At 48.2% G+C, this 17,248-nt stretch overlaps 1 protein-coding gene across 1 annotated transcript in view; it reads left to right on the top strand.

Moving 5' to 3' along the window:
* The window catches only part of krt222 (keratin 222), a 28,908-nt gene extending 14,712 nt beyond the window's left edge, over positions 1–14,196 (top strand). Inside the window, exons 3-6 of the mRNA XM_038778974.1 lie at positions 3,694–3,914; positions 5,860–5,936; positions 8,236–8,371; positions 11,750–14,196. Coding sequence (XP_038634902.1) covers positions 3,694–3,914; positions 5,860–5,936; positions 8,236–8,371; positions 11,750–11,963 — 648 coding nt within the window. The 3' untranslated portion in view covers positions 11,964–14,196. The remainder of the gene's footprint in view (positions 1–3,693; positions 3,915–5,859; positions 5,937–8,235; positions 8,372–11,749) is intronic.
* Positions 14,197–17,248: the final 3,052 nt, after the last annotated feature.

The raw sequence follows: 17,248 nt of genomic DNA, 5'->3' as shown, positions 1-17,248 counted from the left end.
AATTCTCTTCCCAACTCCAAGCTCATCAACATCATTCCAGCCAGGGATCTCAGCTGATTCTGTTCCCATCTTTTTTTTTTAAATTTAGATTACCCAATTATTTTTTCCAATTAAGGGGCAATTTAGCGTGGCCAATCCACCTACTCCGCACATTTTTGGGTTGTGGGGGCGAAACCCACACAAACACTGGGAGAATGTGCAAACTCCACACGGACAGTGACCCAGAGCCGGGATCGAACCTGGGACTTCAGCGCCGTGAGGCAGCTGTGCTAACCACTAGGCCACCATGCTGCCCTCTGTTCCCATCTTGAGCTCCGAACCAGCTCACGTTCTCCATTCACTTCTCTAACAATAGTTCTAAACATCTGCGCACAATGCTCCAAAATCCCAATTCCATCTCTGAGACAAAGCATAGTAATGAGTGGGAATTAATGGGTCCTTTTCAAATTAGCAGGCAGTAACCAATGGGGAACCACAGGGATCGGTGCTGGGACCCCAGCTATTCACAATATATATTAATGATTTGGATGAGGGAACAAAATGTAACATCTCCAAGTTTGCAGATGATACCAAATTAGGTGGGAGGGTGAATTGTGATGAGGATGCAGGGATCCTACAGCAAGATCTGGACAGGTTGGGCAAGTGGGCAAATCAATGGCAGATGCAGTATAATTTGGATAAGTGTGAGGTTATTCATTTTGGAAGCAGAAACAGGAAGGCAGATTACTGTCTGAATGGTTGTAAGTTGGGAGAGGGGAGTGTGCAGCGGGACCTGGGTGTCCTTGTGCACCAGTCGCTGAAGGTAAGCATGCAGGGGCAGCAGGCGGTAAAGAAGGCTAACGGTATGTTGGCCTTCATTGCGAGAGGATTCGAGTACAGAAGCAGGGATGTGTTGCTGCAATTATACAGGGCCTTGGTAAGGCCACACTGTTGCCAATTTAATGGAATACTATAATAATGTTGCTCTTTAGAGTCGGCAATATGATACTGAGGCTCTTTTTATGATATGATGTTATGTCCCAACAGCGTCCCCAATAATGTGGGTGTTTCTGTTTCTCTTACTGAACCACAAGGCTTTCCCGTATATCGGTCAAATGGCCACACAGCCAGTTAGTCAGTTCAAGTTCAAAGATGGTTTATTTACACACAAGGGTTACTTCGACATGCAAGCACAATATACTACAAGTTAAACTACACCTATCAACTACAATAACCTATACTTAACTTCAGGCGACCGGCACTGTACAAGTGGATAAGGCCTTTATCTTGATCACGTGGCTGGTTTGAAGAGGTGGCTCTGTCTCTGCTGGGCTCATCCGTCAGGTAGCGATCGTTGGTCTTGAATTTGGCTGTCTGGTCGTTATGCTGCAGTTGGGCTGGCACAGGCCGGATTCAAAGGAGGCTGGCACAGGCCGGATTCAAAGGAGGCTGGCACAGGCCGGATTCAAAGGAGGCTGGCACAGGCCGGATTCAAAGGAGGCTGGCACAGGCCGGATTCAAAGGAGGCTGGCACAGGCCGGATTCAAAGGAGGCTGGCACAGGCCGGATTCAAAGGAGGCTGGCACAGGCCGGATTCAAAGGAGGCTGGCACAGGCCGTCCCAAAAGAGACTGAACACATGGCTGTGTCCCCTTTTATCCCTCAATGGTTTTGTGCTCTTTGGAGCGGTCCTTAATCTTGGACCCAATAGTTCGACAGGGCTTCGATCACTGCTTCGATTTCGGCCAATAAAGGGGCGGGTGCCTTGGTGGCTGGGCAGGTCCATAGCGGTCATTGACCTTGGCAGTTGGGCTCTCTGAGTAAAGGGAGTGGCGCCGATCAGTCTGTGGCTGTACCGGTTTATTGAGTGCAGTCCTATTGTTCTGGGGAAATGGGCCATTAGAATGCAAACGAGCGGGGGTTTTGATCAGGTCTAGCTACCTGCGTTTCAAATGCACAGAAGCTCTGTATCTGTCTGAATCCTGGTTTGGCCATAATTCCCATGGTCCTTTGCAGGTGGCCATCTCAGATGGCTACAACACCTGGAATACTGTGGGCAGTTTTGGTCTCCTTTACTGAGGAAGGATATTCTTGTTCTCGAGGGAGTGCAGCGAAGGTTTACCAGACTGATTCCAGGGATGACGGGACTGACGTACGGGGAGATTGACTAGGCTGGGATTGTGCTCGCTGGAGTTCAGAAGAATGAGGGGGGATCTCATAGAAACCTATAAAATTCTAACAGATCTAGACAGGGTAGATGTAGGAAGGATGTTCCCGATGGTGGGTGTGTCCAGAACCAGAGGTCATAGTCTGAGGATTCAGGGTAAACCATTTCGGACAGAGATAAGGAGACATTTCTTCACACAAAGAGTGGTAAGCCAGTGGAATTCATTGTCACAGGAAGTAGTTGATGCTAAAACATTGAATATATTCAAGAGGTGGCTAGATTTAGCACTTGGGGAGAATGGGATCAAAGGACATGGGGAGAAAGCAGGATTAGGCTATTGAGTTAGATGATCAGCCATGATCGTGATGAATGGCGAAACAGGTTCGAAGGGCCAAGAGGCCTCCTCCTGCTCCTATCTTCTATCTATCTATCCAGATCCCAGGATCCCAGGCCACAGAGCTTTTTGATTTTAAAGACGGCGCTTGCTCCCAGTTCTGCCAGACCGCGTGTCTCGCTTCAGCTGCAATGGACTTGGGCAAAGTGGAGATGACAAATCTGGAAATTGGGTTAAAAAAGTAAAATTAGATGAAGCACAGATCTGAGGAGCACAGCTGGCCCAGGCTTTTAACATCATCCTTATCTCCATTAGAAATCTTTACATTGAGATTCCTGTTATAAGATAAATCAAAATACTGCAGGGGGTGAATGTGGTGAATATAACATTGTAATTCACACTGTATATTTGTAAGCGCAGTAGCGTTACCCGACCACTGGGGGAGTAGCTCTGGGAATGCTCAGGAGCTTGTACAGGGCTCCACCCTTGGCTCCGCCCACGACTCCTCCCCCTTGTGCTGCTGTATAAATACCCTTGTCCAGAGTCAGCCTGCAGTTCACTGAGAGTTCATCGACAGGTAACAGGCTGGCTCTGAAGTAAGTTGATTAAAGCCTAGATTCATATCGAAAACACGTGTCTGGTGAATTGATGGTTCCATCAGTGTGGAAATCTGAAATTGAACAGAAATTGCTGGAAATGCTGAGCCAGTATCTGCGGAGAGAGAAACAGAGTTAATATTGGGCCCAGTTTTAACTGACACACAGATTTCAAATCAGGTGCAATGTTTCCATTCATGAGTTTTCTTCGGAATGTTCTGGAATGAATCGTGGGACTGTAGCATGCATACAGCAGAAAAGGAGGCCATTGGGCCCACTGGTCTGTGTTAACCCTCTGCAAGAGCTACCCAGCTAATCCCACCAACGCACCCCCCCCCGCCCCCCGCCACCACCACCACCCCCCACAACTTATTTTCTCTTCAGATGTGATCGATGTGAAGATTAGAATCATCACTGAAAAATTGTGAGGATTGGAAATAAGGTTTTTGCAGCATACACTAGACTTAGACGAATGCAACAAAGCTGGCGCGATGTGTGTGATGAGCAACTCTTGTGAATTTAAAAACAGCTACATTTCTTCTGAGTATAAATATTAGGTCAAAGCCCTGGGCCGGGATTTGTCACTGACCTGTTTTGAATTGATGTGTGTTCTCACAGCAGAAGGGACTGCAGAATTCTCTGCAGGTCACAGAGCAGAGGTACCAGCTCCACCTGAAGAGTCTGGGCTCTGTGATCCACCATCTGGAGAGCGACTTACATGATGTCAGGAAAGACATTGAGAATCAGGTTTGGGAACACGAACTGCTACTCAACACCAAGATGAGGCTGGAGAGGGAGATAGCAATGTATCGAAGTCTCCTGGACAGAGAGGAGAGCAGGTGAGCAATGAGAGTTGACATTGGCTGGTGAGGGGGGAGCGATATGGCCACTGATGGAGTAGGGGGTAAGGTGTGGCTTGTGAGAGGGGGGGGGGGGGGTGAGTGGGGAGGGGGTGGAGTGTGACCGGTGAGGAAATGGAGTGTTGGCCGGGGAGGGGGTGGAGTGTGGGCCGGTGAGTGGGGCGGATGAGGGGGGAGGGGCAAGGTATGGCTGATGAGGGTGGGGAGGTCTGACATATTTTTGCCTCGATCTGTAGGGAAGGAGTTAGTAACAAAACAACAACAACTAACATTGATATAGGACCTTTAATGCAGTAAGATGTACAAAGACACTCAGAGGAGTGTTCTTGAACAATATTCAACACCAGCCCATATTGGAACTGGGGCAACTGAAGTCAAGGCCGTCAGTGGTGGAATGATTCAAGTCAGGAAGATGAAGAGGCCTCTCCCTCTTTCAGACACCGATTAAAACCTTTGATCAAACCTTTGGTCATTGCCCTAGTCTTGTCCTCCATGTTTTGTTTTTTTTGTTCCTGGGATGTGGGCGTCGCTGGGCTGGGCCGGCATTTATTGTCCATCTCGAGGTTGGCGTTACCCGGGGACCCCAGAGCGTTACCCTGTCTCCCCAGAGGGTTACCCTGGGTCTCCGGGTTACTAAACTAGCGACAGTAATAATAATGGCTTATTGTCACCAGTCGGCTTCAATAAAGTTACTGTGAAAAGCCCCAAGTCGCTACATTCCAGCGCCTGTTGGGGAGGCTGGAACGGGAATTGAACCCGCGCTGCTGGCCTTGTTCTGCATTGCAAGCCAGCTGTTTAGACCACTGTGCTAAACCAGACTACAACTCAACTGCCTCAGCTTCAAATTGTGTTTTATGGGGTCACTGTGAAAGGTGCAATATAAATGAAGGTTGTTGTTGTTGAAAAGCAGAATTAATATGAAGCAGCTTGAACAATGATTGGAGGGAAAGAGTTTAATTGGGAGCTTCGATATTGGGGAATGAGAGATTATTCACCTGCTGTGTAACAGATTGACTTTTAAACAGGAACTTCATTTGCCACTGGCTCGAAAACGTGTCACTCAGAATGGCTGATAAACTGCTTTAATTACCCTGCATTTGTAACCGTGGTGTGATTCTCCGCTCCCCACGCCAGGTGTGAGAGTCGCAGGAGGGACGGGCGACTCACGACACGCCGTCCCGGCACCCCCCGCGATTCTCCCACCCCCCGCTCGGAAGAATCGGCGCTTGCCGTTTTTCACGGCGACGGGAGATTCTCCGGCCCGGTTGGGCTGAGCGGCTTGACGCTGGTCGCTGCCGTCGTGAACATGGGCGCCAAATGCTCGTTTGTGGCTTGTGGGGGGCGGAGAGGTGAGTGAGCACCACGACCGTGCTCGGGAGGGGACTGGCACGCGATCGGTGCCCACCGATCATCGGGCCAGCGTCTCAATAGGACGCACTCTTTCCCCTCCGCCGCCCCGCAAGATCAAGCCGCCACGTCTTGCGGGGCAGCGGAGGGGAAGACGGCAACTGCGTATGCGCGGGTTGGAGCCGGCCAACCTGCGCATGTGCGGCTGATGTCACTTTGGCGCCGCCGTCATGTCATTCTCGGTGCGCCGCCTTGACGTAAGTGTCAAGGCCCGGCAGCCGAGAGTAACGGAGCGCCGCTCCTACCCCCCCGGGTGAATAATGTGCGAGGAGCGGCCTCCGAGGCCGTCGTGAAACTCGGCCGAGTTCACGACGGCCTTCCTGATCCATCGCGGGAGCGGTGAATTCCGCCCCCTGTGTCTGTCTGTTTCAGAGATTGCAGTTTTATGGAAGATGAGAATCTTCCCATAACTAAGACTGCTGGTGGGCTGTCAACTCAAAGATCGTCCACAACCAATGTTTCCCTCTGACGCTGAACTAATAATTTGACAAAGTTTTCTCCATTTTCTATATTCCAGACTCTGTGGTGCCTCGTCTGATAGAAATCAATCATCCCGCAGCAGATTCAGTCAGAAAGGAATGACCCCACCTCCGGGTAAGTGTGATCTGTGATTTGTTTCACAATTTTGAAAGGAGGCTTGTCGAAACACAACATCCAGTCTGTGGTTCAGGCATTTTTAATCGAGTGCCCCACACAGTATCACAGCTGGATATTCATGCCTCAGAAACAGGGTAGAGGGAACTTTACTCTGCAAAAAAAAGAAAAATCCTCCTCGCAACTTACCTTCCTATCTATCTTTGTAACATCTGGAAATATGGCTACGATCTCTTCATCCAATTGTCAATGGTGGCTCTTTGGGTAGAGTTTTCTCCATTTTGTTTTTCTTCCTGTTTCATACACCACCCTCTGCAGGGAGAAGGTGTGGACGTGCTTTCCTGAGGGATGGCCATGCCATAGTGGTCTCAGTGTGAACAGGCTACTCCCATTGGTCAGGAGACTCCCCTCTGGAAAAGAGGAGAAATCTGCAGCATGGTTTTGCAGAACTTCATTCCGACAGCTTGGTTTAACATTGATGGTATTGTTTCTATTTAGTCCCTGGATTGGGCGTCGCCAGCAATCTCATATTTACTGCACATCACTGCTTGCTCAGAGAAAGCTCCCACCTTGTAGTGGGGGGGTGGGGAGGGGGGGGGGGGGGGGGGTGGATTTTACAACCTACCTCAGCAAGTTGTGAAATGAATTGAATAAATCTGGTCATTTTTGGGCAGGCACATGCAAATGACCAAAAAGATTGATGTCATTAAAATAAAATGTAACCGAATTCACTGATAAACTTCAGACCCTGAAGCCTGGCATGTCGAAACTGTCAGAAACACGTTTGGCGATCGGCCAAAGAATCCAAATGGGGGGGCGGCGATGCTTTCGCAATGCTCCATCCCTGTCCAAAGCGGCTTACTCAGAGAGTATGCCACGCCACATAGCGATGGACTCAGGACATTGCCTGAGGACGGGCCCCCAATGTTCTGTCCCCCACCAGCCGGGTTCCCTACTGCGTCGGTCTCACCCAACGGGAACTTCAGCCTGGCGGCTGCGGACTCAGTCCAGTGCCGCCACAGCCGGGGGAGGGCCGATCTGCGGGCGGGGGAGGGCATTATTCGGGTCTGGGGGCACTGTGGGGGGGTGGTCCGGGATGTGGGAGCCGGCCGAAGGGGGGACGGACCTGGTCTGCGAGCAGCCACTGCCATGTAGCACGGTGCGGCTGCTGTAGGCGGGGGCTCTACGCTGTCGTCCTGCTAGACCCCAGCAAAACGGGGAATCGGTGGGCATTTTGCACCATTTTTTCTGGCGTGAAACGCCGCCGTGGCCACGAAGGTGTGGAGACACAGCCCCAGAGTCAGAGAATCCAGCCCCACATCTCAGAATGAACAGAAGAAAACTGACTTTCTTAAAATGGTTGCTCAGAGCTGTTAGAAACTGTTCTCCTTGTGAGGAACCTTCTAACCAACGAGAGTGGTTTCACCCCCATGGATGTCAGAAATTGTGCGTTTGTTTTCAAACAAAGTTTGGGCAGCAGGGTAGCATGGTGGTTAGCATAAATGCTTCACAGCTCCAGGGTCCCAGGTTCGATTCCCGGCTGGGTCACTGTCTGTGTGGAGTCTGCACGTTCTCCCCCTGTGTGCGTGGGTTTCCTCCGGGTGCTCCGGTTTCCTCCCACAGTCCAAAGATGTGCGGGTTAGGTGGATTGGCCATGCTAAATTGCCCGTAGTGTCCTAATAAAAGTAAGGTTAAGGGGGGGGGGTTGTTGGGTTACGGGTATAGGGTGGATACGTGGGTTTGAGTGGGGTGATCATGGCTCGGCACAACATTGAGGGCCGAAGGGCCTGTTCTGTGCTGTACTGTTCTATGTTCTATGTTCTAAAGTCCAATCAAAATTTCAGTGAGAGTTGCGGGGCCAATCCCAGCCCACCATCCCCCTCCCCCCCTCACAAAGCAGCCATTCCACCATCGTTAGGGAGTAGGGTGCTCCTTGTCAACCTTGACCCTCAATGAAAATGCACAACACCATCACCTTACAGCAATGAATGGAGAGCTGCTGAGTTCTGACTGTTCTAGCACAGGGACAATGATTGAGTTAATGCACCAAAGACCACCTAGCTCTCGACTAGTCAAATTTATTATCGTGTAACAAACTGTGGGTCGGAAACTAATACCAACAAACTGGAACAATCACAAAATAAACTAACCACGAGGAATTCTCCTGCAGATTCCCCCTGGGTGACAGTGTTACATGGGATAACTTGCCTGCCACCTAGTGGTTGGAGATCTAACATATTTACGTGTACAATTGCTTCTGCATATCACTACACTGATTGTTGATAGATTTGATCCACAGGGTTTGATCAAACAGCGTCTGCAGCAATGTCCACCATCGCAAGCCGCCTTGAGCAGAGGATCGAGATGGTCACAACTCAGGAAATTTTAGGCTGCAACTCAGTAGCTGAGAGTTCAAAAGCTCGTGGCAAAATTCAGTAAGTGGAACCATTTTTATTTCATTCTTAACAGTGCATTGAATATGGAAAGGAAAATTGCTGCCGAACTGTTTCATTCCTTCACTGGTAAGGGCGACAGTCACTCCTCGTTATTGTGAGTATGCGATGCTCGTTATTGTTTCACCAAGTTATCGGTTTGCACTGAACAAACCAGGTTATGATTTTACCACCAGGGTGTGTAGCTCGAGTCAGTTTAAAGGCCCCCATCATTGCTCAGTCTTCACCCCAGGAAGACGGGAGCAGGGGCAGGATAGAGTTGGTCCCACCAACCTTGGAAGCAGATTACAGGCGGCCACAGTGATGGGTGGGCCTGTGCCAGGTGAGCGAGTTAGAAAGCCACGTGGAAACTCCTACCTGCACTCATCATGGCTACCTTGCTGAGGTACAGGATTCACAAATGCATTTGCTTATATTGGCTCTGTTTTGACAACTGAGTGGAGTGTTTACTTTGTTTAACATCTTAATTTGGTTGGAATTAACTATTTTCTGTCATTTCTTTGTCCATGTCTGTATGTTGATTTGGGCAAGATACTGATCATTGCCATGTCAGATTGACACGTTTGGAGGGTGGTAGGAGCAACACTTTGTTGCAGAGGATTTCTGAATGGGTGTTTTTTCTCTCTCAGCATTTCAACACTTCCCATTGTAATTATTTGGTTCATTGGTCCATACATAGCGCATACAGGGTGGATGGGTATAGAGGGGAAATAGAAGACATGGACCTGGCATGGGAGGCATGGAAATGGCATAGAGGGCATTGCTGTGCTGGCATTTGAACCTGGTTGTAAACCCCTAAGCTTCACAATGGGAGAGCACTCCCCATTAAAGCACAGTTAGGAGTATGTCACAGATACATGTTCATTTGTCTGGGGATGAATATCATTGCCTTGCCTGAGCTATACTGCTACAATAGTGAATATATTTTAAAAATAAATTTAGAATAACCAATGATATATTTTTTCCCCATTAAGGGGCAATTTAGCATGGCCAATCCACCTACCCTGCACATCTTTGGGTTGTGGGGGTGAGATCCACGCAGACACAGGGAGAACGTGCAAACTCCACACGGACAGTGACCCAGGATCGAACCAGGTTCCTCGATGCCGTGAGGCAGCAGTGCTAACCACTACGCCACCATGCAGCCCCTTACAATAGTGAATATTGACCAGTTGAGTTAACAACAGAACACCTGAATTTGAGCAGTTGCCAATAGCAAACCTGATCTACATGGTTCTCAGAGTTTGAGGTGAGGAACATAGGAACAGGAGGCTGCCATTCAGCCCCTCGAATATTTTAAACCATTGAATGAGCTCACAGCTGAACTATAACCTAGATACCTGCCTTTGACCCAACTCTCTTCATAAGTCTGGATAACAAAAATCTCTGAATCTCAGATTTAAATTTAACAATTGATCCAGCGTCAATTGCAGAATTCAGAAATTCTACTACTCTCGTGTGTAGAAATATTTCCTAATATTACTACTGACTCTAATTTTTAAATCTAATCCCTAGACCTGGACTCTCCAACCAGGTTTTCTCTATATATATCCTATCTGTTCCCCCCAGTGTCTCAAAAACTTTGATTAAATCACCCCTTAACTTTGTAAATTCCAGGGAATACAGCCCTAGTTAGTGTAATTTCACCTGGTAATTTAACCCTTGGTGGTCTGGTATCATTCCAATATATGTACACTGCACTCACACCAAAATCGATGTAGGCTTCCTAAAATGATGCAGGCATCTGGGACAGTTCATACTAACTTCAGAAGTCGTCAAACCAGAGATGTGCATTTCAGTATACATGACGGGATTTATAGAGTAAATGGGGAGAAATGGTTTCCAACGACTCAAGGGTTAATAACAAACAGACAGAGATTTAAGGCGGGAATCTCCGGCCGTGTTGGGCTCTAGCGTGAGTGCAACGCGGCCGAAGAATGCTGCCAAAGTTCTCCAGCTCCGGGCCTCCCGGGATTCTCCAGAAGTCTAGCGAGATGTGGGAGTCAGAATCCCGTCCCAAATGGATGGGACTGAATGGCGCTCGCGGACATAGGTGGGAAACCTACTTATAACCTACCTGCCCGGGATCCACCAGCCTCCCTCGAGTCTCCGGCCTCCCTAGCGAGGCTGCAGATGGGCCACACAAACGTGGACCAGGTGGAAAGGCACCCAGGGGGTCTCCTGGGCCATCGGAGGCTGCAGGGTGATCAGTGTAAGTAAAGGGTGGCTCCCTCCCCCCCCCCCCCTCCCAGAACGTGGGCACCTTGGCACTGCCACCCTTGCAATGCCAAGCCAGCAGGAGCACTGCCTGGGTGCCAAGATGCCAGTGCAAGAGTGCCTGAGTGCCAAGATGACACTGCCAAGGGTTGGGGGCAAGGGGGGGCCATGCCCATGAAATGAGAGTGGAGTGGGGGGGTTTGAAGGGTGTAGGAGTGCAGGGTAGGGGCCTTCGGGAGGTTGGGTGGGTGATGGTGGGAGTCCTAGAAGGGAGGGGGTGCTGTAAGGGGGCTGGGTGGGGGGCCCTGAAGAGGGGGGACCCCCCAAGACCCCATAGCGGGGTATCCTCACCTGGAGGGTGTGGGATAGTGTCCATGTCTGTGGGGGTGACATTGTCCATGGGTCGGGGTGGACCCAGAAGCTCATTTAGAGATCGGGGCACCCTTTCAAAATGAGTTCAGCTCCCCAGTGCAAAAAAAAATTCTGAGTGTGGCCTAAACAGGTGAGAAACTCCCCAGGGCCCAGAAAAGTGACTAAGTGTCATTGAATAGTGGGGGGGGGGGGGGGGGGGGGGGGGGGAGCTCGCCGGCAGACCCAGTGTGAAACTCCCTGAAAAAAACGCCACAAATTAACTTCGAAATTTTTGGGGAGAATCGGGCCCTTACGATATTAGGACAATGAGAATGCTGTGATTTGGAATGTTCTGAACAGGTTCAATAAGGGAATTGAATAAAGACTGAAATTTTCAGGATATGAGGAGAGATTAGGTGAGTGAGACTGATTGGCCAACTCTTTCAAACAACCAGCACAGGCTCAGTAGGCCGACGGCCTCATTCTGTGCTGTAAGATTCCATCGAGTGAGTAATCAATACTGTGCTTTTTTTTTTCCGCTTTAAAAAACATAAATTTAGAGTACCCAATTATTTTTTCCAATTAAGGGGCAATTTAGCGTGGCCAATCTACCTAGCTTGCACATCTTTGGGTTATGGGGGTGAAACCCACGCAGACACGGGGAGAATGTGCAAACTCCACACGGACAGTAACCCAGGACCGGGATTCGAACCCAGGTCCTCAGCGCCGTAGATCAATGCTATGCTAATGTGTTCAAAGTCAGTCTGCTCAATATACTTGTGATTGTTTCAGAACAGAGAAAGTGGACGAGGTTATCAAAGAGTGGGAATGTTCCTTTTTCAAGGATAATCCACACCTCCGGAAGAAATCCACATCACTCCGGTTCGACCTGCACCTGGCAGCGACAGATGAAGGCTGCCCACAGAACAAACAAGGCAACCTCCCTGACATCGAAGTCAGGCTGGTGATGAGAAAATCAAACAGTATTCCTTCTCTCAAATCATAACTGTCGCCAAAGCACAGCATAACGAGTGTGGTGCACAACACGCTCTATCCTCAATCTCTACCTGAAGCTCTTGCAATGTACTAATTGGTGTGTAAGTGGGGGTTCAGTGGGGGAGGGGGGGGCTTTACTTCAATATTCATTATGTTTCTAAATGAACGAAGGCGCATGAAAAAAAGCAGCTGTAAGTTAATCAGAGAAGTGTTGCCGCAAATCAAAATACTGCAGATGCTGGAAATCTGAAATCAAAACAAAATTGTGGAAAATCACATCTGGTCTGGCAGCATCTGGAGAGAGAGAAACAGAGTTAACCTTTCAGGTCTGGTGAACTTTCTGGAGACCTGAATCATTAACTTTGATCCTCGCTCCACAGACGCTTACTGACCTGCCGGGTGTTTTCACAATTTTTAGCTTTATTTGTATTTCATAGAAAGTTGTTTCTCAATCAATTGTTTCTCACGAATATTTTTCCCGGTGGAAGTGGGGTCATTTGTTATTTTATTTCAAATTAAGAAATGTTACGAAAATTACATTTGATCTTTGTTGTATCTGACAAAGCATTCAGTAAAGTAGGTTAAACTATCGACACCCCCTCATTGACACTGGCCAAGTCCGGCCACTTCCCGCGATAGCCTCTTCCAGAACTCCCGACCATCGTTACAGCCCGTGAAATCTAACAAGATCCGGCCCACTTAGCTATGCCTATGTCAGATCGAGGGATCTACTGGCCTCGCCTACACAACCCCAGCCGGGCACCATTTAGCACAGGTCTCCACAACCACGGACCAGGCATACCGGCACTTGGGGGGTGGGTCAACCATGTGTTCGGAGGCCCCTGGGTGGTGGCACCCTGCCATTGCTGATGCCACCCAGGAGCATTGTGATACTACCAGCCTGGCACCCTGGCAGGTGCCCCCTGATGGCACTGCTAGGCAGGGGCAGTGCCAATGTGGCATTTTGCCCATGCTGGGGATTGGGTCCATGGGCTCCCTGTCCATATGAGGTGACGTCTCAATCCTTTCCTGCATTGACGAGCAAAGCTCCTGTGCAGTAAATGCGACTGAGTGCAGCCTTGGGGGGGCTGTTTCTCCAGCCCCCCACCCCCCCACCGAGGCCCGAGGAATAACAGAGCGCCATTCGATATCGGGGTCGTTCCTGCCTCTCAATGACATTGCTAATCCAGCCCCGTATGGGGCTCTTGCTTTTTCAGTAGATCGAGCCCTAATTTTAACAGTGGGTGACAGTCCCACAGCTGGAATTGACCTCAGCACCTTAGTTGGGTTTGAGGGGTAATGAATAAATCAGTCCTGGCTCCTAAAATATAAATGCACAGAAATGGCAGACAGGCCAGGAGTGGGCTCGGGCTCTGCTGAGAATTACTGTCAGGGTAAGGGCTGGCAAACAATGGTCTCACCTTCAGGGGAGAGAAAGAGAGATAAGAAAAAATCTATAATAATCAAATGCAACATGAATATGAAAGGCCTTAAATAGCTTCATATTTTAAATGATAATTTGGTTCCTATAATACTCAGAGATCATTAGTGAATGTACTCAGGTAGGCTAATCTGTGGAATGTATCATTTATCGCTCATATACATACAGCAAGCAGAAGTGAAGAATGAGAAGCCATGTTGAAAATAGAGGAAGTATTGATTGTGCCGTACGGGAGAGGCTCTGAGATTATTGCCAGGTTTGCAGGACAGGACGGTAAGTTTGGTAGAGTGTTTCTGGTGCACCTGAGTTAGCCAGGTGGTTGCTGTTTAAATCCGGGGGGAGTTTGCTAGCTTGGTTTGTTTAGCCGGAGCCTCTTTAAGCAGCATTTTCACAGCAACGGTAACAACAACACCCATTAACAGATAAAAAAACAAACAAGGAAGGATTCAAAAAGTATGAAAAGTAGGCAGCATTATTCAAAGGGAATGAAAGATAAATGAGGAAGGGCAGGATAAACCCGATTGTGATTAGGCAAATTAACCAGACAAGTCGCAAAGTATTTGAATGTGGCCAGGAACAATTGGACTGTCAGCTCTGATGTGTTCCCAGAATAGATGAGAGCTCAAAACTCAGAATGAAACATGGAGAATGCAGGAAGATTGGAGAATGGCACACTCCAAGTCACACTCCCATGTATAATAATAATCTTTATTGTCACAAGTAGGCTTACATTAACACTGCAATGAAGTTACTGTGAAAAGGCCCTAGTCGCCACACTCCGGCGCCTGTTCGGGTACACAGAGGGAGAATTCCGAATGTCCAATCCACCTAGCAAGCACGCCTTTGGACTGTGGGAGGAAACCGGAGCACCCGGAGGAAACCCAAGCAGACACGGGGAGGATGTGCAGACTCCATACAGGCAGTGACCCAAGCCGGGAATTGAACCTGGGACCCTGGTGCTGTGAAGCAACAGTGCTAACCACTGTTCCGAAGCATTGATTTTAATTTTTTTGTATCATTTGGTAAGGGCACTCCATGTTGAGAGTCAGCAGCATTTAGGCTGACTCTGGTAGGACAGAGTTAACTCCAGAAGGATAGACTTCAGACAGAAGGCGAAAAGCTGCCAGAATGCTGGAGCTGGATTAATATGGGAGAGAATTTAGGGTGTAGCTGTTCCTGCAACATTTTCTTACAAAAGACACTTTCTTTCAGATGCGGATGAGTTTGTTGTGCATTTCCGGAATTTCCTGTTTTGAATTACACACCTCCCTATCTGCACCTGTCAACCTGCCTCACCCACCCCCACTCAGCTCACTGACATGCATCTGCCCCCAGGCAACACCTCAATTAGAACATTCTTATCCTTGTCCTGGAATCTCTGCAGGGCCTCGCCCTCCCTCTATCTCTATAATCTCTTCAACTCTACAATCCTCTCATCTATGCCCCTCCAGTTCCATCCTTTTGCCCAAATCCCAGTTTGACTCTCTCCACCTTTAGCTGCCTGGACTATCTGGAATTCCCTCCGTAAACCTCTTCACCTCTCCACATGTTCCTTCAGGATGCTGCTTAAATCCTACCTCTTTATTCACACAGGACAGGCTAAGCTTGTATCTGCTGAGTATAGACGAGTAAGAGACGACTTGATTGAAACATGTCAATCCTGAGGGGTATTGCCAGGGTTAGTGTGAAGAGGATCTTTCCTCTTGTGGGAGATTCTAGAACTGGGGGTCACTGTTTAAAAATACTGGCTGTCTATTTAAAACTGATTTGAGGAGAAATGTTTTCTCTCAGAGGATTGTGGGTCTCTGGATTCTCCTCCTCAAAAGATGTTTGACGCAGTCTTTCAATTTTTTAGGGCAGAGGCAGATACACTCTTTATAAGCAAAGCCCATTAGACGGGAGAAATGTGGAGCTGAGGGTAAAATGAGATTTTATTGAATGGTGGAGCAGGTTCGAGAGGCCAAATGGCTTCCTCCTTCTCCCAATCCGTATATCTGCAACAGGAAGCAGGAACAGATTCTGGCAACAGGTGGGATTTATGTTGCTGATGTACATTTGGCCCAGCCTGTCTACGTTACCATTTATCCCCATGCTTGCTTGGTATTCAAAATGCACCAAGAAAACACTGTGATAGGTGGGCTAGATGGGCCAAAGGAGCTTGCTATGTTAATGCCACCAACTGGTGTTGAAATATTCCTTCTGAGTTTCCATTAGAATTATTGGAGATTTGACTATAACATTGTCTCTGAGGGTCACTCGACAAACACCATCATCCCAAGCTCAGACTCACAGTAACCGGTCAAAGAGGAGAGCGAACTATCAGCACTAACCGTGTAGTTGTGGAATGCAGTGATTATTGCAATGTCAGAGGAACAGCACTTTCAGGAAATTATTGTTACTCTAAGCAAATGGATGGGATTTGAGTGGGCTAAAATCTGTAATTGTTCCTTAGGAAGTTGCATTTTCCAAAGCATTTCCCTGGGTCTCAGGAATCCTAGACCAGGAACATTGTCAGCCAACTAACTATGATTATTGTTGCTTACAATATCATCACAGAAAAAAACAGCCAGCCAGACTTGTAGATGGGATTGATCAACAAGATGCTGTTACACAAGTACGGTTGACTTAGTCTCAGAACTGCTTTCCCCTGTGAGAGGGAGAGCTGACTGCTGGTGATTTAACCTGAGGGTCGGGCGAGGGACAAGGTTGAGAAGGTGAGGCCTTCAGGGTAGAGGGATTGTACCTGTGCTGGTCACGCTCTGTATCACAAACCAGCTGTCCCACCAACTGAGCTAAAGAGAAGGGATTACATAATCCCTTCTGGCCAAACTGTCTCCATCAGTTGCTCTTCTTCAACAACTCAAGACGGGGGCAAAAGCAGCAATTCCCCAGCTGCTCCTGGATTTGTATAATTTCCTCAGCCTCCCAATCCCACAATGCAGCCTCAGGTCAGGTGTCTGGGTAAGGGCAGCAGGTATCCTTACTTGAAGGACCTTGTGGGAGTTTTTATGGCAACTTTTGTGGTTGTGTTTCATGGCTCCAGCCTACTGATCACAGGATGTAATTAATTCAGTTTCACAACTTGCCAGGATTGAATTTGTGCCCATAACTATTAATCCAGCACCGTAACTATTAATCCAGCACCATAACTATTAATCCAGCACCATAACTATTAATCCAGCACCATAACTACTCATCCAGCACCGTGACTATTAATCCAGCACCATAACTATTAATCCAGCACCATAACTACTCATCCAGCACTGTGACTATTAATCCAGCACCATAACTATTAATCCAGCACCATAACTATTAATCCAGCACCATAACTACTCATCCAGCACCGTAACTATTAATCCAGCACCATAACTACTCATCCAGCACCGTAACTATTAATCCAGCACCATAACTATTAATCCAGCACCATAACTACTCATCCAGCACCGTGACTATTAATCCAGCACCATAACTATTAATCCAGCACCATAACTACTCATCCAGCACCGTAACTATTAATCCAGCACCATAACTACTCATCCAGCACCGTAACTATTAATCCAGCACCATAACTACTCATCCAGCACCGTAACTATTAATCCAGCACCATAACTACTCATCCAGCACCGTAACTATTAATCCAGCACCATAACTACTCATCCAGCACCGTAACTATTAATCCATAAGACCATAAAACATAGGAGTGGAATTAAGGCCATTCGGCCCATCGAGTCCACTCCGCCATTCAATCATGGCTGATGGGCATTTCAACTCCACCTACCAGCATTCTCCCCGTAGCCCTTAATTCCTCGCGACATCAAGAATTTATCTATCTCTGCCTTGAAGCCATTTAGCGT

This window comes from Scyliorhinus canicula, chromosome 19, assembly GCF_902713615.1.
Source record: "Scyliorhinus canicula chromosome 19, sScyCan1.1, whole genome shotgun sequence".
In the NCBI taxonomy this organism is placed as follows: Eukaryota; Metazoa; Chordata; class Chondrichthyes; order Carcharhiniformes; family Scyliorhinidae; genus Scyliorhinus; species Scyliorhinus canicula.
Note: the sequence above shows the minus strand (reverse complement) of the source record. Positions and strands in the feature narration are given on the sequence as shown.